The sequence below is a fragment of the Hypanus sabinus genome, chromosome 6 (assembly GCF_030144855.1).
Source record: "Hypanus sabinus isolate sHypSab1 chromosome 6, sHypSab1.hap1, whole genome shotgun sequence".
Classification (NCBI taxonomy): domain Eukaryota; kingdom Metazoa; phylum Chordata; class Chondrichthyes; order Myliobatiformes; family Dasyatidae; genus Hypanus; species Hypanus sabinus.
In genome coordinates, this window is record NC_082711.1 from 64,686,624 (window position 1) to 64,708,254 (window position 21,631).

The 21,631-nt window shown below is 39.4% G+C and overlaps 2 protein-coding genes across 4 annotated transcripts in view; one reads left to right on the plus strand and one right to left on the minus strand.

Annotated features, from left to right (window-relative positions):
- dnah5l (dynein, axonemal, heavy chain 5 like) overlaps positions 1–1,911 on the minus strand; it is a 261,395-nt gene extending 259,484 nt beyond the window's left edge. Inside the window, exon 1 of the mRNA XM_059972318.1 lies at positions 1,750–1,911. Within this exon, the coding sequence (XP_059828301.1) occupies positions 1,750–1,897 (148 nt within the window). The 5' untranslated portion in view covers positions 1,898–1,911. The remainder of the gene's footprint in view (positions 1–1,749) is intronic.
- A 98-nt stretch (positions 1,912–2,009) lies between these two features.
- Positions 2,010–21,631, plus strand: part of ift57 (intraflagellar transport 57 homolog (Chlamydomonas)) — a 50,110-nt gene continuing 30,488 nt past the window's right edge. The window contains exons 1-3 of one of the 3 annotated variants that reach the window (XM_059972335.1): positions 2,010–2,148; positions 10,358–10,461; positions 14,061–14,223. In XM_059972335.1, coding sequence (XP_059828318.1) covers positions 14,104–14,223 — 120 coding nt within the window. In that variant the 5' untranslated portion in view covers positions 2,010–2,148; positions 10,358–10,461; positions 14,061–14,103. Of the gene's footprint in view, positions 2,149–10,357; positions 10,462–12,657; positions 12,952–14,060; positions 14,224–21,631 lie in introns of those variants that run through there. The other 2 variants (XM_059972336.1, XM_059972334.1) reach the window with 2 other exon arrangements.

Below are 21,631 nucleotides of genomic sequence, written 5' to 3' on the forward strand. Positions count from 1 at the left end.
ACTCCAAAGGTTTCTCTAATATAGTGTGATAGGGATGGAAGAGCAGACTAGGAAATCAGGAAGGCTGTGATCCCTATTTAATGCTAAAAGGCATCTGATGGTAGAACCTTGTTGAAGCTGGAGCACTCTGCTCTACAGGAGATGTAACACCTATCATTTCACTTCTACCCCTCCCAAGTTAGCACATAGTATAGGGTAGTGCAGAAGGTATTCAGCATATTTTCCTTCCTAGGCTGAAGCATTAAGTACAAGAGTTTGGCCACTATGTTGGACAGAGCATTGATCAGTCCACACTTGGAATACCGTGGCACCATCCTATAGGAAGGATGTGGAAGCATTAGAAAGAGTGTCCCTTGGAATGGAGAACGATCATCTTAATTCCTCATATCATTTCCATTCCAATCTATTAATCAATGGCTTCCTCCCCTGTTATGTCAAGGCTCAATGCTAGTTTAAAGAACAGTATTCCATCTTCCTTCTGGGTTTTGCGTGGCCTTCCAGATTCAATATTGAATTCTGCTACCTTGAAAACCAGATCTGTCTTTTTCAGAACTGGCCACTTCTGCCAGTTATCCATCTGTGCATTTGGTTAAGTTTATTTTCTGTTTCTATGAATGTAATCTGTCCTGAACCATAGCTTTGCCATTAGCAACAGATAATACAGACAAAGAAGCTTAACCTCGTCTTTTTAATGGGTTCAATGATTAATTTACAACGGTAGCTCAACCATATTTAAGGGAAATTTTTTTTTTTGGGTAGTAATTTATCAATGGAAATCCCAGATAGCCAGTTATCTTCCATACGGCAGCAGCTGGTGGTGGATGTCCATCGTATCTGACAATGAAAGGAGACCCGTGCGGGACAGTTTTTTTTAAGTAGAAAAGCAGTTGCATTGGGGCAACCAGTACAATGGAGGTTCAGCAAAAGGTCACTGAGCATTTGACAAACTATCAGCACATTTCAAGTAAGACAACAAAGCGGGAAAAGTAACAGAAAATGTGAAAGGCTAGTTTTCCCTTCGTTCAAAAAATATAGGTCTGCTGAGTAATGTGACATGCAGAGTACAATACACACTGAGACATAGATCAGGGTATGTACCTCGCACTCATGAATAATGCATTTTCTGTTAACAATTATACCATAATTGGGGTAGCAAGGTAGTGTAGTGGTTGACACAACACTTTAACGTACTAGAGATACGCGTTCATTTGCTGCAACTGCCTATATGGAGTCTGTACGTTCCTCCCGTCCCGCGATTAAGTGAGTTTCCGCTATCTATTTCCTTTCACAGTCCAAACACGGTACCAAAAATTGTACCGGGATTAGGTTAAGATTAAATTGGGGCGGAATTGCTGGGTGGCATTGCTCGAAGGGCTGTAAGGGGGCTATTCCGTGCTGTATCTCAATGAATAAAATTATAAATAATTAGCATGAAATTATTAGAAGCATACTAATCCAATTTTGTACCCTATGTACCTTATAAACCATGCATACTTCTACACACATCTCTAGCCCTTTTTACTTTGATACCTGTTTCCTTATTTCTGCATGCTAAGAAAAATTGCTACCCTACAAACTTTTTGAACAATCTACATCCAGAATAATATAGCTCAAAACTCCTAAACCCATAATTGACCCATTTATTTATTTTGCCAATTCCGTTTTGACCGAATTTTATGCTGAGGTGACAGTAAGGCTTATCTTGTTGCCTTTGTCACCATTAACAACTGCTGGCAAGTACGGACTCACATTGGTCTTCCGTGGTCTTTATGGAGATGAGCGGAGGTGAGATCTCCGTGTCAGGTTTAGCCGACGGCGCTTTGTCCACGTCTCTTTCTCCTGGTGTGCATTCTGAGGGCTGAATGCTATTGTCGGCGGCATCCTCATTATCAGCCATTGCTCTCTGCAGCGCCGAATGTCACAGACGAGCCGGACAAAGGCTCTCCGATGGACTGCGGAAACCAACTCCCTCTAACCCGAAGTTCAGCTCCGGTGTATTTGAGCCTTAGAAACCGTCGCACACGAACTGCATCCGGAAAACCTACCTGCAAATGACCCAATTAAAACAAGGAAGGGCTAAATTCAAATCATTCATTGCGGGAAAGGATTTGTTTTCCAGCCTTGAACAGCAGGTTGACCCAGTGAAAGGTAAATGTGGATGCAGGGTTTATGGAACCTTGGTTGCTTGGTAACTCTTGAAGGGAACACGCAGCAAACTTTAGTTTCTTTTCCAGTATCCCAGCAACACTCGTCCAGTCATTGTGCAGAGCTTTCTGTAACACAGAGCAGATATAAGTAAACCTGCCTGCATTTTACTCCCGCAGAGTTTAAGTATAGCATTTTCGCTAAATTGTTGATATTCGATATCCACCTTTAGTTTCGTCCCATGTATTACCTGTGAAGACAAGCACGCAAAATTCAGTATTCTCCAATTGAACTTTTCAGTACAACAAACCAATGAAACCACAACTAGCACTTTACTGTCTAGTAAATAGTAGAAATACAATAGTAATTCTGTGCATATTTTATGTGGTTTCACTTTGCAAAGTTCCCAAACCGGAAAGAAAAGGTGTGATTTTCACTTGTGCAGAAAACTCAGCAGAAGAAGAAATCAGGGTTGACTCCAGTAACTCTCCGATAAACTGGAGGAATGTTAGTCAGCAGGTCTTTTTTCTTGCATGGTGTTTGAGGTTGTAATCGAGTTAAAAATACTGTTTTGAAAACGAGCAGTAGAGTTATTTCAGCGGTACAGCTCCTTGATTTACAATATTAAAACAATGTCCATAGTAGTGGGAGTCATCGTGTTTAAAATGTCTACAAAGTTTCCAACACTACAAAACTGACTACAGTCAGAAACTGCTCAATTGACTACAGTCTGTGTTGGGCTGGCATCGCCGTCCTTTATGAATGTAATATTATATAATGTAATATTTCTTCTAAATGGTAAACTCTGACATCGGACTGTGTTTTATAAAACAAAACTCTATAAAAATAAAAGCAAAGGTAATTTCATAAAACAAAAGCAGAAAATTCTGGGAAAACTCTGCAGGTCAAGCAATATCTGTGAAAACAGAAATAATTAGTATTTCAGGGAAATTTCTGACAATTTCCAACAAATTTGGATTAGAAGTATAGAAGCATTTAAAATGATATAGAAAATTGATAAGAAAAAAACGAAAGGTATAAATTTGTGATGGTCTGGAAGACAGAGTGATAAAATGACAAAGTAAATAATGGTGAAAGGAGGAAAAGAGACAGAGTTGAATAAGGTCAAGAAAAAGATGGGAATGGACATGGCATAAATAGAAGCTGCATTATTGCCCACAGCAATTGATTGTCCCAAATCAAAAGACCATGAAAATTACCTAAAATTGTTGAACTCATTGATGGACCTGGAAGGCTGTAATTTGCTTTGATGTGCTGCTATTCCTTGTCCTCTGTTAGTCAATGTAGGAGAATAAGGAGTGGATCAGAATGAATCAATTAGTCCTGAGGCCAATACAGCCGTCTGGGAACACTGGACGTTGCAAAGTGGTGATTCTCCATCTGTGTAACTAATTGAGCTCAATTCTGTTCTCCAGGTAAAGCCAACAACCACTGGCATTTGTAGGCAACCTCCCATCAAAATACTAATGAGGTATATGTCTTTGTAGTTTCTGAGGTTAGACAGCATCAGCTATCTCCAAACTAGCACTGATAGCCCAAAAATAGATAGGAGCTGTAAAATAAGAACTTGCCTTTCCGTAGTGTCTTTCTTAATAGTGGACAGTGAATGGAAGATTTTTGGCGGTGTTGCTCTTAAAACATGAGAGTGCAGCAAATTCACACAAATAGCAATAAGATAATGTTTTTGTGATGTTGATTGATCATTATTGACCAAACTGTTGAAGCTAGCTTCATGTGTTTTACATCCTGTGAATGCAAGGATGATGTTGGTGTGGCAAAAGAATTAAAATGATGAAACAAGATCTTCAGCAACTCACAAAGGGCTGGAGGAACGCAGTGGAATGGAGGAAAATGGCCAGTTGACATTTTGTTTCAAGCTCACCCGGATTGAAGAAAAAAAGGGGCAGGAATAGTCAGTATAAAAAAAGGTGGAGGGTTGAGCAAGAGCTGCCAGGTGAAGTGTCAAAGGACTGAAGATGATGGAATCAGATAGGAGAGGGCAGTGGAGTATGGAGTAAAAGGAGTGAATGGTGGAAAGGGGAACTAGTGTGAAGAGTATGTGGGTGATGGGCAGATGGAGTATGTTGGTGTGGGGGAGGAGATATAGTGCTGAGCATCAGAAAAAAAGGGAAAAATGTGTAAAGGTGGAGTGGTCACTGTAAGTTTGAGAATTTGATGTTCATGCTGCCAGATTGAAACAGGAATAATATGAGGCGCTGTCCCTCATAGTTGCATTTAGCCTCAATCTGCTGGTGGAGGAGGCTGTGGACAGACATATCAGTGTGGGAATAGTAAGTGGAATTAAAGTGGCTGGCCTGCAGGAAATTGCACCTTTCAGTGGATGGAGCGAAGGTGCTCAGCAAAGTAGATTTGTTAATCGTTGACTTCAGAGTTACCAGGAATCCAAGATATCACTCCCAATGCCCTGTGTTTTTTTGTAGATGGCACAATGGCATAGCTAAATGAGCTGCTGCCTCATAATTCTATCTATCCTCTGCTGTCTGTGTGGATCTTGTATATTTTTCCTGTGATCGCATGGGTAATGAGGAGGTGCTCCAGTTTCCTCCAATATCCCGAAGAATGCAGAGCAGCAGGTTAATTGTTCATTCTAAATTACCCAAATATTCAGTTGAGTGAGAAAGTCTGGGGAGAATTGAAGGAAATATGGACAGAATAATCTTAATAGTGGATTAATGTAAGTGAGTATCAGCAAACCTAGAGGAGGCTTGACCCAAATGCAGAGCAGTGAAGACAATTCAGCAGTGAGCAGTTGCTTTATTAATAAACTGCAAAATAACAAGCTACAAGGGGCCACAAAACAAGAGAGAATGGTACTTCAAATGACAAGGTGACAAGGTAACTGGAGCAGCTGGTTGAGCCTGACTGGTTCAAACTAGGACTGTTGAAAATAGCTGGCTACAGGTGATGAGTTGGAAATGAGTGGCAGGTTTCTCCTCTAAGCTGGGTGGAGACTGGGAGATGCCTGTGTCATAAGGTGGGCATTGAGAGCAGAACCACATGCAAGACACAGACACTGAAGTACTAGGGACAGGACTAGGTGTGTCAAGAAAGCAAGGGAAGTGGGGAAGAAATGACGCTGGACAAGACACAGGCCCTGGATGAGACTAGGATACAGGGCCTGGGCTAGGACTAGACTAGGAAAGCAGGACCTGAACAAGGAACTAGAAACTTGGAATCTGGACAAGGACTCTGAGTCAGAGACTGGACAGGGACCCGAAACCTAGGTCTTTACTCGGGCTCAGACTCCGGATCTGGGCAAGGACAAGATGTGGCAAGGCAACAGGACTGGACGTGGGGGCAGGACACAGGACTCCTGGGCTGGATGAGGACATGAAGCTCAGACTCAGACTTGGGAGACTGGAACACAGAGCCTTGGACTTGGGAGACAGGAATGCGGAATATGGAGCCTTGGACTTGGGAGACAGGTACGTGGAACACGGAGCCTTGGACTTGGGAGACAGGAACGTGGAACACAGAGCCTTGGTCTTGGGACAGGAACGCAGGACACTGAGCCGGGACTGCTCCTTGGGAACAGGACATAGTGCTGAGACTAATACACAGAAAGCTGAACGCAACAAAATGGTCCCCAACACAAGGTAGCGGTAAATGGCCGGACCTACCTAGTGAAGGTGAGGACACAAAGAGACAGTTCCAAACAATGAAAGACAGTTCCTTATCGGGACACAGCAAAGCTCCGGTCTAGCTCCGGCAGTAGAACTTGATGGTGAGAATAGGTGAGGATGCAGGCAAGGCTCCAGGCGCAAGGTAGCAGGCAAGGCTACAGCCAAGGACTACAGAAAGACGGAGAAAGGAGGGGAACAGTCCAGTCTCAGGGTAACAGCAAAGACAGCCTGGTTTACCTCACAGAGGCGAGGATGGGATACTGACGAGACGAACCAGCACCTACACTCGAACCCAGCGCCACTTATATTCCCAGCCCCAAGGTGCCTATGATTAAGCCCAACTGAAACAAGGGACAGCTGGAAGACCCAGAGTCCAGAGTCCATGGATTGGACCGTGAACCGGAATGCAGACTTCATGGACCGGACCATGACAGCCTGCTTGTACAGGCCTGACCTCATCCCCTACAGCCAGCCCTTGATGGACCAGGGCAATCCAGATGTCTGGAGGAACTCCTCAATGAATGAAGGATCCAAGATATCAAGCTATCTCCTCCAGATCGTACCGTTCCCATCCATGATGATGTGAATGTAGCAACTTGTGGGAGTCAGTGCACAGGGAATCTCAAATGGACAGCCAAACATAGTCTCCAGTCCGGAGTAGACTTGCTATGCACTGAAGGCAGGTAGCCTGGTGGCAGTAGGCACAGTCGACAGATAGAATGGCCTCTATGCTCTCTTCTAAGCATACAGGCATTGGTTAACCAGGGCCCTAGCAGGCAGGACCTCCACCATTGGCTGCTCTGTGGGAAACAACAGGAATTAGTAGCCATGAAGCACTTCAAAGGGTGACATTCCCATTGCAGAGGAGGTGATAGATTGTGGGACAGCTCAGCCCAGAGCAGATACTTCTTCCATGTGGAAGGGTTAGAGCTGGCAAAGCATTGCAGAAACTTCTCCACTTTCTGATTGTCCATTGGACTGTGGATGGCAATCAGAGGGCAAACTCATTGTGGTGTGGAGTATCAAATAGATAGCTCACCAGAAATGGGAGAAAAATTTTGGGCCCTGTATGACACAATGTCTGAGGGAAGCTATGATGGCCAATAACATGTTGAGGCACCAGAACTGCCAACATAGTGGCTGACTGAAGTTTGGAAAAAGCAATGAAGTGCATGGCTTTGGACAACTGGTTCACTTTTGTCATGGTCCCAATGGAAGGTGGCAAACCTGTGATGAAATCCATGGTGATGTGGGGCCATGAGCTTCGAGGGACCAGCAGGGACCATAAGGAGCCCAGAGGTCACTGGTCAGAGGAATTGGACTGGCCACATTGAGAGCAAGCAGCGATGAACTGACATACATCTGTGATCATGCTAGGCTACCAATACTGGTGCTGCAGAAAATCCGGAGTCCATCGTGTGCCTGGATGACCAGAGAGGGATGAGTAGTTGGCCCTCTGGAGTGCCTCAGAACACATGGCCATCGGCACATACATGTGATTGTCGGGTGTGTCAGCCAGAGCAGGCTCAAACTGTATGGCCTTGCGGATCTGGCTCACAAGGTCCCAAACAATCAGGGCGAGGATCCAGGAGGATGGGCTAAGAGTTGATCTCCATTTCAACTGGGTCAAACTGTCATGACAGAGCATCCATCTCAGTGTTACAAACATGAAAAATTCAGCAGATGCTGGAAATACAAAGCAACACACACACAGAGCTGGAGGTACTCAGCAGGCCCGACAGCATCCATAGAAAAGAGTAAACAGTCGACAATTTGGGCTAAGACCCTTCATCAGAACTGGAAAGGAACAGGAGAAGTCAGAGTAAGAAGGTGGGAGGAGAGGAGGAAGAAGTATAAGCTGGCACGTGATAGGTGAAACCGGGAGAGGGTGAGGTGGTGAAGTAAAGTACTGAGAAGTTGATTGGTGAAAGAGATAAAGAGCTGCAGAAGGGGGAAATTGATAGGAGAAGATTGAAGACCATGGAAGAAAGGGAAGGGAAGGGAGCACCATAAGGGGCAGGTAAGGTGAGAGAGGGAAACAGGAATGGGGAATGGTGAATTTGGTAGGGGCAACTACTAGAAGTTCAAGAAATTGATTTTCCTACTATCAGGCTGGATGTTGCCTTAATGTGGCCTCATCGTGGCAGTAGAGTTCTTGGAACCAAGTTGCTAGGAGATGGAGAAGTTGAATTGCTCGAAGAAAAGGGGCCCAGTGAGTCTGAAGTAAGTTGATTTGGTGGGTTAGTTGAATGGATATGAGGTTCTGGTGATCAGTCCAGATCAGGAAGGGCTCAGTGCTCCCCATCAGCCAATGTCTCCATTCCTGGAAGGCCCATTTGATAGCGAGTATCTCTGTCTTCTACTCCATAATGGCACTATGTAGAACTGAAATTGCACAAGAAGAGAGCACAGGGTCTGTCTTCTCGTTTTTGAGGTGATGCTAGAGAATTGATTGGACATGACAGATGTCAACTTGGGAGTCCTTGAAGAAGATAAGAATATCATCAAGGTAGACAAACACAAAACTGTCAGAAGATCTTATTAATGAAGGATTCAAAAACGGCTGTACTGCTGGAAAGTCTGAAAGGGATCACTAAGTATTCTGGTGGCCAGTGGGTGTTAAGAATACCATTTTCCACTCATTTCCCTACTGAATGTGGATCAGATTGTGCATGCTTGTAGATCAAGTTTGGTGAAAATCTGGTCCCCGTGGAGTGTTGTGAATGTGCTAACCACCAAGGGGCGAGGATTAATGGTTCTTAATAATGATTTTGTTAGTTCACAGTAGTCAGTGCAGGGAAAAAGAACCTCATGTGACAAGAAGAATCCTGCATCGGCTAGGAACTGGGATGTTTGAATGAAGCCATGCTGTCGTGCTTCAGCAATCTCATTCATGGTTTGAGTCTCAGGAGAGGGAGAATAGCTGACCTCGTGGAGGTTGCTATCCATCAGTGGCCGTGATGCAGAAAGGGTGAAAGAGAGGCCTAGTAGGGAGTCAAAGCAGCACATACAGAGTCTGGTCCAGAAAGTTAACTGCTGTACCAGACTCCACCAGAGCCCCCAGTAGGGTGTAGAGCATCATGGGCAGATACACTTATCTGTGATAAGATCTGGAGCTGAGTAATTCTGACAAAAACGAACATGGGCATTGTTGAGCAGAGCAGAGCAGAGTACAGGAGTGTAACAGCAGCTTGATAGCACTTTTGATGAAACCTCCCATCATCTTATTGACAATTAAGAGAAGACTGATCAGGCAATAACTAGCTAGAATTTTTGCATAACTGAGCAAAATTATATGCCGTTGGGCACATGTATGTGTTATAAATGTGCAATGACAACTTATGTATAGGTGCATCTAGTTGTCAAGTGAAAGTCCCAGCCAAGGTGGTGCTGAACTGTGCTCTCTGCAAAGGTTGTGGATCAGACTTAGTTGTTTTTTAGTTCTGTAGGGATGGTTTTGGCAACAGCGCAAATGTTAAGGGGCAGCTTATGGTCTAGGGGCAGGGATGAGGGAAGCTAGAGGACCGAGGCAGGAGCTGGAGTCCAGGTCAAAGCAAACTGCAGTAGAGGCTAGTGATACCTGTGATGGATGCTGGACAGCAAGCCCCAGGATCAAAGTTCATGTGGTCAAAGCCTGAAAGCCGAGGCCCAACTTTGGTGTGTCTGTAAGTCAGAGGCCCAATGTTTACAAATCTGAGACCCGCAGGTCTGGGCAGGAGACCTGGATTGGAATCCCGTGCTAGTCCAGAGTTCGAGACCAAACCATGATCAGCAAATCCTCAGGTTGATAGCAAAAATCAAATCTTGAAGTTAAAAGACCGAAGTACATACATATCATTCTCAACCATTTCTGGATAACACATGGAGTATATCAAATTGCATTAGCTTTAATGATGGTGGAGAAGCCAAGATGAATCATCCACTTAGTACTTTTGGCCTAGGCTTTAGCACTTAAAAATAGACTCCACAATCCCTGAGGATACAAAATATACTTATAGATTCCTTCTCTTGTGATTTGCTTAATTATCCACCATCTTTCATGGTCCTGCCTTTGACAAGGTAGGACTGCAGGCTTTGATTTGATCTGTTGATGGCTAGATTGCTTAGCTGTGATTAATGGAAATTGCTCCCCTTCTCCTGGAACCATCTTATACAACAATAAATAATGCAGTGCTTGCCCTTTCTCTTTCCAGCCTTCCAGCAATTTACTGCTTTTGAGTACTCACAACATAGCTCCTTCTATATTGACAGACTATTTCCTTTCAATCTGCAAGAGAGACATTGAGTTCCTAATAGCCCTTATTTCCATTTCCTTTCCACCTTCCCTGCCTTTGACCTTTATACTGTTACATCAAAGCTGGATAAAGCCTCAAACTAGTTATATTGAGCTTTCTGAACTAAACATTGAATTCAGCAATATCTACTAATCAGCTATTCCAGTCCTGTATTGCAGTTCCAGGATTTGCACTGTTTTCCTTTTCTAATGAGTTTAGATTTTATTTTTTTAATTTACACATCCCTCTGAAAAACTATTTGTTATTCTCTAGATTTAACACCTGCTTTGAAAACTACATTATCTGTGGAGATGATATATTGGACTTAAGCAACAAAGCAGTGATGTACATCAAGCACCAGCTTCCCATGTTGCGGGGTATGTGAGAAACAAGATTCATTTAATGCATTTACAGTTATTGTCAAACATGCTTTGGAAGCATGGCAGACAGAACTTAATCCAGATACACGTCAGATAATGAATCTCGAGACATCAAATACTGTACAGGATATGCAGAGTAAATGGTAGGGACAGAGAAACATATGGTGAATGTTTACAGATCCTTGAAAATGACAACACAGGTGGAAAGGATAGAGAATAAGGCATTCCATATTATTGCCTTCACAGACCCAAGGTATTGAGTATAAAAGTCAGGATGTCATGTTGCAGTTGTACTGAACATTGGTCAGGCCAAATTTGAAGATTTGTATACAATACTGGTCATCACACTATATGAAGAATAAAGAGTGCAGAAGAAATTCGCCAAGGTATTTTCTGGAAGGAGAGATTGGATAGGCTGAGTTTTGAGGCCCTCCATTAGTCGAAGTCGACCATGGATGTTGAGCCACGGCTGTCTACATGAAATGCAGGCCAGTACACAAGCCAGGGCGGTACCATATAGAATGCAAGCTGTTGCCTGTGTGTCAGGCATCCCTTCTCCATGAAGCTGATGAATCTAAAGGAATGGCAGAGACTGATACAGTTTGGCACCAGTGGTGTCACAGGGATTACCAGTCAGTGTTGAGCTCAACATCGGACTGCCTTAGGGACTCCAATTCCATATTTTTCCTTGGAGTTTACTCCTGAAACCTTCTCCATGAGTGGGTGCAGTTGAAAGGCAGCAGAGGTGTTGAAATTGGAGCTTTCCTTCTCGATGAGCTGCCAACTATGGCTGACGAGCCCCATCTGCCCGCTGAGTCTGTTCTCCTGAAATATAGGAGGCTGAGGGTTGATCTTATAGAGATTATTAAAATAATGAGGGGTACATATAGAGTAGATAGTAAAAGTCCTTTTATAAGGTAGTAAGGCAAAGATGTAAGGGGAGAGGGGAGAGATTTAAAGAGAACGATGGGCGAGTTTTTCACACAGGGATTGATGGTTACATGCAATATTGTATCTGCCATGGGAAGTGATAGACCCATGGAGTAATACAGCATGGAAACAGGTCCTTCTACCCAACTCATCCATGCCTGCCATGGTGCCCAACAAGCTTGTCACATTTGGCCCATATCCCTCTAAACCCCTCTTTCCTTTGTACATCCATGGACTGTATCTGGTAAAGGCAGATAAAATATTTAAAAGACATTTGGACAGACCCTGTATAGGGAAGGAGCAGATCAATTCAGGCCTAATGTAGGGAAGTGGGATTAGTGTATAATGGATGAGTTTGGCTGATGGGCCCATTTCTGTGCAGTTTTATTTTTATCTTTGAAGCTCACCTCATTTTGTCCCTTCTCTCCTTTGAGACTTACTGAGACCATGTTTCCCAAAGTCCTTATGAATTTAACAGGTTCACTGAACACACTATTTATCTACTGTGCAATATGTGAAAAAAATTAGCAAAATCCATTGATCTCTGATAGCCTGGCATCATCAAAGTCCCCTCCACATATGCCTGAACCAGTGTTTTACCAAGATTATACATTTCACTCTGTAGACTTTGCCTGACCTGCAGAGTTCCACCAGTGATTTGTGAGTGCCTTTAGATTCCAGCATCTGCAGGCTCCTGCATTTCCACTTTACCCTTTTCTTGCACTGTGCCTGTTTATAAAGCCTTGTGACACATATGCTTTTTAAACATTTGCTCAAACTGCCCTGCGGTCATCAAAAATCAACAACATTTCTACATAGACTCCAAACCTGCATCTTCTCGTGTTTGTGTCCAGCATTTGCATGTCTTGTTCCTCTGAGACACATGAGCGTGTTCTGATGCTAGAAATCCTGAGCAAAACACAAAATGCTGGAGGAACTCAGCAGATCAGTCAGCATCTATGGAGGGAAATGAATAATCGAAGTTTTGAGTGAAGATATCGACTGCCCATTTTCCTTCATGGATGCTGCCTCACCAGTTGAGTCCCTCTGACATTTGTGTGTATGTGTTCCTCACTAGTGTACATATTACCTCTTCTCATTCTCGTTCTTCTGACCAAAATGTAACAATTCACATTGCTCCACATTAAATGCCATCCTGCCACCAGTCCACGGCATTGATGCCCGCTAATTCCCAGCAGCGACGCAGGCGTTCAAGATTCTCTGTCCTTAGCAACGACTCCGATCGCTGTCGTCACTTCCTGGATACAAGGCGCCTCTGCCGCTGGAGCTACCTCTGAATCGCCACTGTCAAGCCTTTTGCTTGCCTTTCGATCGGCGGAGCGGCGCCACAATACCGGTGTCTGGGTCGGTGCCCGTCTCTTCATCGGGGGGCCGCAGCCCGATGGCCGACGACGGCCGGCGAGGTGATGAAGGGGAGCGGGGCCCTGGTGCCCTGTACCAGATGTTTGTTACCATGGAGGACCTGCTGGACAAACTGAAGCTGATGAACTACGAGGAGAATCTGATCCGAAAGAACAACATGAAGGCTCTGTCCAGGTCTGCGGAAGTCCCGCCGCTCTGCTGCTGTAAACACGGGGAGGGTGAGCTCTGGGCGTCCAGTCTCTGGGTTTGGTGTCCTTATCAGAGGACCGTCTGTTATAGGCCACCCTTCCCCTCACTGAAGGCCATTTAACGTTTATCTTTGCTTTAATTGCATAGTCTTAATAGTTTTGTACTTCAGAGCTGTGATTATGAAGACAAAGCAACTTGCATCGCTTAGACTTCTATGCAATATTTTGTGGGGAAAGGCATGCGATTTTAACAACAGTTTATATAGTATGGATGATGTGAACGATTTAGCTCGTTATTCCATGTGTGGGTTAACGCCGTGATTGATCTACAACCAAATGATTCGGGCAAATCAAAATTAGGATGGTTAATGTTGTTTAAATGCATTGATGGCAATACAGTTAACATCTTCCATCATTTTTCTGATGACCTTATTGCCCATTGCTAAATTTGTCTGTAATTTGTGAAGTGACATATGGGCACTTAGCCACATCGTTGGTCAGATGATCGTGTTCAATACCTGCAATTCTGGAGCATAAGGGTGCAGACGTGTCCTTGGTTGAATATGCATGCTATGAAAGAAATTTCTTTATTAATGCAGTACTCCTTCAATACCATCTGAAAATGTCAGCTTTGAACCAATCACTCAGGTTTCTAGAGTGAGGGTTGAGCTCACCCCCTTAACTCTGACATTGTTATTGCTGTTGAGGCTGAAGGATTATAATATAAAAAAAGCAGATCAAAGGAAATTAGGCAAAACTAAAGGACATTTACAATGCTCTGGAAATGTTTCTTGGTAAATAGTGAATATTGATTCACAAATCAATGACAAGTTTTCAAATGTATCACAAACTTACTAACAGTGATATTTTGTTTAATTGTTTCATAATCTTTCTGTGAACCATTTCATATTCGTATCTGGACTGCATCTGGATTAATATGTAAATGATAATCAGTATCTACAATGAGGAAATATTTTGAGTGTGCAGATATCTGAGTCATTTTAAATAAATACTACATAATACACTTATCAATATATATTATGATAAATACCTTTCAGATCTTGGAGTTATTAATAAAAATGTTTATTTAAACAGACACTACTTTGCTCTCCCTACAAATCCTGGTGAACAATTCTACATGTTTACATCTATCGCAGCTTGGCTGCTAAACCAGGCAGGACGCTTATTTGAGCAGCCACAAGAATATGATGATCCCAATGCAACAATAACTAATATTCTGACAGAGCTCCGTGCATTGGTAAGTACTGAAAGTTCATTAACTCATAATGCAGATGAAAGTTTAATTAATTTGGGTATATCTGATTCACAAATTATTTTTCCATACCTACTATGAGAAAATATTGCAGAAGAAAATATTGTTATTTACTATCACTCCTAATTTAGAGATTTTTGTATAAATGACTAGCAATTTTTAATTTAGAAGTTCATTATAATCTTTTATGTCAGGCAGCATCTATGGGAAAAAAGTACAGTTGAAGTTTCAGGCCGAAATGTCGACTGTACTTTTTTCCCTAGATGCTGCCTGGCCTGCTGAGTTCCTCCAGCATTTTGTGCGTGTTGCTTAGATTTCCAGCATCTGCAGATTTTCTCTTGTTTATAATTTTTTATATTCTTCTTCAGTGACCTTATTTTCTGATAAGAACTGGGGTTATTTATTAATTTTTCAATGTTCAATTCTATTCATTGTTCCCAGGAAAATGGAGCAACCTCTGATTAAATGCTTCACAACTTAAGCAACGTTCAAAGATTCAAATGACTATTTAGAGGCTCAATTCTTTTGCCTTCTGATGGTATTGACTTTCTGAATTTTGTGTCTCAGTCAGAAGTTGCCATAACTGATTACCACTATATCTTACCTCAATTTCCATGAGCGCATTTCCAATATAGACTGCTATTGGTAATAGAATAATGCAGAAACAGTTAACTCAGTTAATTTTGTGCTGAGTCCCTCTAATCAGCTCCTGCCTATCCAGGTGAACATTGAATCTGTTCCTTGGAGTTCTTTTCCATTTTCTTTACTATACTTTTTATCAGTAGAACAGAGTGATCTAGCAATAATGGTGCATAGTTCCCTGAAGGTGGAATCTCATGTGGATAGGGTGGTGAAGAAAGCTTTTGGTATGCCGGCCTTTATAAATCAGAGCATTGAGTATAGGAGTTGGGATGTAATGTTAAAATTGTACAAGGCATTGGTGAGGCCAAATTTGGAGTATTGTGTACAGTTCTGGTCACCAAATTATAGGAAAGATGTCAACAAAATAGAGAGAATACAGAGGAGATTTACTAGAATGTTACCTGGGTTTCAGCACCTAAGTCTTTATTCTTTGGAGTGAAGAAGGTTGAGGGGGGATTTGATAGAGCTATTTAAAATTATGAGGGAGATAGATAGAGTTGACGTGGATAGGCTTTTTCTATTGAGCATAGGAAAGATTCAAACAAGAGGACATGAGTTGAGAGTTAAGGGGGTAAAAGTTGAGGGGGTACTTCTTTACTCAGACAGTGGTAACTGTGGAACGAGCTTCCAGTAGAAGTGGTAGAGGCAGGTTCGATTGTGTCACTTAAAAAAAATTTGGATAGGTATATGGACAGGAAAGGAATGGAGGGTTATGGGCTGAGTGCAGGTAGGTGGGACTAGGTGAGAATAAGAGTTCGGCACGGAGTAGAAGGGCCAAGATCGCCTGTTTCTGTACTGTAATTGTTATATGGTTATATACTCATGTAAGGCTCACCAACATGTTGTTTTCTGGCTTAACCCTACTACCCTTTCGAATAGGGAAGATTAGCTATCCTCCAGTCTTATGGAATTTCACCTGACGCTAGTGAGGATGCCACTCTTGGAGTCTCAGCAATCCCTGAGCTAATTTTACCTTGTCTAAGCCAAGAGAAGGTAAAATCCAGGTTGGTTTTAGGGCTCCACTTGTAATCTAGTTAAATTACACTTTCAAAAATAAGAGCTGGAACTTCTTATGGTCCAGCTTTGCTGTTTTATTTCATCTTCTTGTGTATAGTTGGGTGAAAAGGTTTCCTCCTTGATAATCCAATATTCCCATAATTTTTAACATTTGTGAAAGACTGTTCAATAAGTTTTTCTTTCTTTCTTTTTCTTTCTTTTTCAATCTTTTTATTGATTTTCACATATACACAAAAAAAAATGACATAATAATAAGTAAATTATAAATACAATAGACTTGAAATCACATTGATAATAAGATAATAATATCCTACTAAACATCAACAAAAGAAAATACCTTAATCAAGTCCACATGATTATATGAAAAAAAAACAAAAATAACCATTAAAAAAGAAAAAAAATATTAAAAATATGTGAGAAAAAAAAATATATATTAAAAAAAAATAAAACACTAAACTAAACTAACATAGGCAATAATAACAGTTTACAAGTATAAGATAGTGTCAAAGAACTCCGGAACTCCATACCTGAACATGAATAAGCAGAAAGGTCTGGAGAAGGCCAAATTAATTCATATGAAAATGTCGAATAAACGGTCTCCAAGTTTCTTCAAATTTAATTGATGAATCAAAAATAGTGCTTCTAATTTTTTCCAAACTCAGATAAGAAATAGTTTGAGAAAGCCATTGAAATGTAGTAGGAGGATTTACTTCTTTCCAATTTTGTAGTATAGACCTTCTGGCCATTAATGTTACAAAAGCAATCATTCGTCTGATTGAGGGGGAAAACTGATTACCATCTTCATTTGGTATGCCAAAAATTGCAGTAATAAAATGAGGTTGTAAATCTATATTCCAAATTGAGGAAATAGTAGTAAATATATCCTTCCAATAATTATGTAAAGTGGGACATGACCAAAACATATGGGTCAATGAGGCCACTGCTAAATGACATCTGTCACATAGAGGGTTAATATGAGAATAAAATCGAGCAAGTTTATCTTTAGACATATGAGCTCTATGTACAATTTTAAATTGTATTAAAGCCTGTTTAGCACATATAGAAGAAGAATTAACCATTTGCAAAATTTTTTCCCATTTATCTGTTGATATGTTGTATTGAAGTTCTTTTTCCCATTCTTGTTTAATTCTAACTGATATTTCTGGTTGTATCTTCATAATCATATTATAAATAAAAGCTACTAATCCCTTCTGACAAGGATTTAAGGTAAAAATCAAATCTGTAGTGTCCATCAAAGTTGAATTAGGAAAAGATGGTAAAACTTTATGTAAAAAATTTCTAACTTGTAAATATCTGAAAAAATTAGATTTAGGTAATTCAAATTTATTAGAAAGTTGATCAAATGACATCAAAGTATCTTCAAAAAAGAGATCACGAAAACATTTTATACCTTTCCTTTTCCATATGTTAAAAGCTTGATCTGTCCAGGAGGGTTTGAAAAAGAAATTAAATAAGATAGGGCTATCAAGAACAAAGTTTTTCAAAATAAAAAACTTACGAAATTGAAACCAAATTCGTAATGTATGTTTAATAACAGGATTAAATATTTGTTTATTAAATTTAACTAAATCCGCAGGAAGACAAGAACCAAGAACAGAGAATAGAGAATATCCCTTTACCTCATTACATTCCAAATTTACCCACTGTGGGCACAGTGGTGAATCCAAATCTAATTTCCAATACAATAAATTACGAATATTATTTGCCCAATAATAAAATCTAAAATTAGGTAAAGCTAAACCACCATCTTTTTTTGATTTTTGTAATTGCTTTTTACTTAACCTAGGGTTTTTATTTTGCCACACAAATGAAGAAATTTTTGAATCAATGTTATCAAAAAAAGATTTAGGAATAAAAACTGGTAGGGCTTGAAATAAATATAAAAATTTCGGTAAAATCATCATTTTGACAGCATTAATCCGACCAATTAATGATAAAAACAAGGGAGACCATCTTGTAGTAAGTTGATGAATTTGATGAAGCATAGGTAAAAAATTCAGTCTAAATAAATCTTTATATTTCTTGGTAATTTTTATACCTAGATAAGTGAAGTTATCAGTAACAACTTTAAATGGTATCCTAATAAAGTTTGTGCATTTAAAGGAAATAATTCACTCTTATCTAAATTTAGTTTATAACCAGAAAAAGTACCAAATTGAACCAACAAGGATAAAATAGCAGGAATAGACCTATCAGGGTCAGAAATATATAACAGCAAATCATCAGCATAAAGAGATAATTTATATAACTTCTCATTACGGGTAATACCAAAAATATTAGGAGAATCACGAATAGCAATAGCTAAAGGTTCTAATGCAATATTAAATAATAAAGGACTTAAGGGACAACCTTGTCTCGTACCACGAGATAATTGAAAAAAAGAGGATCTGTGGTTATTCGTAAAAACAGAAGCAACAGGTTTATGATATATTAATTTAATCCATGATATAAAATTAGGACTAAAATTAAAATTTCTCAATGTATTAAATAAATATATCCATTCAACTCTATCAAAAGCTTTTTCAGCATCTAATGAAATAACACATTCTGGGATTGTGGGTGGTGAAGTATGAATTATATTAATCAATTTTCTAACATTAAAAAAGGAATACCGATTCCTCATAAAACCAGTTTGATCTTCTGAAATAATCTGAGACAGTACTTTTTCTAATCTAATAGCTAAAATTTTTGTAAGAATCTTAGAATCTACATTTAATAATGATATAGGGCGATAAGATGTACATAAAGTAGGATCTTTATCTTTTTTAAGAATTAGAGAAATATTAGCTTCATAAAAAGATTGAGGTAATCTCTTCTTAGCAAACGCATCATTAAAAATTTCACATAACCAAGGAGAAAGCAAAGAAGAAAAAGTTTTAAAAAATTCTACTATATAACCATCAGGACCAGGAGCTTTCCCTGAGTTCATTGATGAAATAGCCTCTCCTATTTCCACTATAGAAATAGGAGCATCTAACAGACTATGATCTTCATCAGTCAGTTTAGGAATATTCAAATTGTTAAAAAAATTATCTATCATGGACTGATCACCATCAAATTCTGAATGATATAAAGATTTATAAAAATCTTGAAAGGTATTATTAATTTCTTTATGATCAGTAGTTAAATTACCGTCTGATTTGCGAATTTTAATAATTTGTCGCTTAGTCGAGATAGCCTTTAATTGATTAGCTAACAGTTTACCAGTACGGTCACTATGAATATAAAATTGAGCCCTGGTCCTAATTAATTGATTTTCAATTGAAGAAGATAATAGTAAACTATGTTCCATTTGAAGCTCAACTCTCTTCTTATAAAGTTCTTTGGTAGGAGTCACGGAATAAATCTTATCAATTTCCTTAATTTTATCCACCAATAAAGCAATATCTAAATATCTTTGTTTTCTTTTACCAACAGAATATGAGATAATTTGACCACGAATAAAAGCCTTAAAAGAGTCCCAAAGTATTCCTCTGTCGATTTCTTCAGTACAGTTTGTAGAAAAGAACAAGTCAATTTGCTGTTTTATATAAGTAATAAATTCTGGGTCTTGAAGCAAAGTAGCGTTAAGTCTCCAAGATCTGGTGTTATTGGAATAGTCCGAAATCTTAATAGATAACTTCAAAGGTGCATGATCCGAAATAGTAATAGAATCATATTTACAATCAATAACATCCGTTAATAACCGATGATCAATAAGAAAATAGTCAATTCTAGAGTAGCTATGATATACATGTGAAAAAAAAGAAAATTCTTTATCTTTAGGGTTCAAAAACCGCCATATTTCTGTAATTCCCGAGTCAACCAAAAATGAATTAATAAGTAGGGCTGATCTATTCGGAAGAGTGCGAATAGGTTTAGATCTATCCATCGAAGGATTCAAACAACAATTAAAATCTCCACCCATTATCAACATATATTCATTTAGATTAGGAAGAGAGGTAAATAAACGTCTAAAAAATTCAGGGCAATCAAAGTTTGGAGCATAAATATTAACTAGAACAACTTTCCAATGGAAAAGTAAACCAGTTATCAACAAAAATCTACCCTGTGGGTCAGAGATAATTTCATGATGTGTAAACGATATTGAGGGATCTATAAAAATAGACACACCCCTAATTTTGGCGGTACAATTCGAATGAAATTGTTGACCCTTCCAGAACCTAAAAAAACGTTGATTATCCTCCCTCCTGATATGGGTCTCCTGTGCAAAGATAATATTAGCATTCAGTCTATGGAATACTTTAAATATTTTTTTGCGTTTAATCGGATGATTTAAACCATTAGTATTCCAGGAGATAAAGTTAACAGATCTATCCATCATACCAATATTAATTGTGTGTATCATAAAAGGTTAAAAAGACACATAACCCACAATTCAGGAAGGAGGAAAATTGATTCAGGAGCAGCCGGAGAACATGACACCTCAACAATATTAGTAATTTAAAGTCGGCCCATAAACTAAAAGCAAAAAAATAAAAAGCAAAAGCGTGAAAAAAGATCCCTACCCCCTCCCCCCACCCTTCGAAAAAAAGCCAAGCGGCAGGCGCATAATCTAATACTAATATTACCCCCATTTCAAGATGGCAGCTCTATAAAAAAAAGATTAAAAGAAAACTATATATCACCCAAATTAAAATATAGAGTTGCAAAAAAAAATATATATCAATCAGAATAAAAAAAAAACTAATATAATACAACAATCATTAATAAAAAAAAAGGTATAAACGTCAAAATTTAAAAGTGTAATATACCTTTAAAAAAAAATCCCATATTCAAATACAAGATGACGTTTCAAGAGCAAAGACTTATGGGAAGAAGAAACGCCATTTTGAAAAAGCCATATTACTAAATACAAAAGTGAGTTCAGCAATCTGTTAAAAGACAAAATAACATTTAAAAAAAGGGATATAATAAACAGTACAACATATATATAAAAAAAACTAAAAATCCAAAACATTCGTCCCATATCTGAGTACAGGCAAACAGATAAATGCTTGTAAAAAACAGAATCTTACGGGAAAAATAAACATCTTAAAAAAAAGATAAATCATTAATGCAAAATATAAATGTATATAACCAAAACAGAAAGGAAAAAAAAGAATATTATCAAAATTAAAAAGAACATCTATAAACAATGATGCTAGTAAAAGAAAACCGGACCCATAGATCAAAAAATAAAAAGTTATAACCCAACTTCATAGGTTAAAACTTAAAATAGAAAGATATCCTCTCTCCGAAAAATCTTCCACGTAACACATAGTTCAAGTTGCAGTAGAAGATCGAAATTCTTCAACAAATTTCTTCACTTCTTCCAGAGTGTTGAAAAATCGTTGACTGTTGTCGGGCAGCACAATTCTAAGCTTCGCTGGATACATTAAAGCTTGTCTAAGTCCGATCGAATGAATCTCTGCCATCACTGGTTTAAAAGCGATCCTGGCTTTCATTACTTCATAAGAATAATCCTCAACAATTCGAAATTGAAAGTTTTTGTAGGAAATCATACCTTTTTTACGAGCTAATCGAATTAAAAGCTCTTTCTCACGAGGATAATGAAGGCGAACAATCACCGCTCGTGGTTTATCAGCCATAGACGAAAACCTCGCAACTCTGTGAGCACGGTCGATAACAGGTTTAGTTTGCAAACCTTCATCACCGAAAATTTCCCATAGTAAATTAGAGAAAAATTCAGTTAAATCACCGGACTCAACTT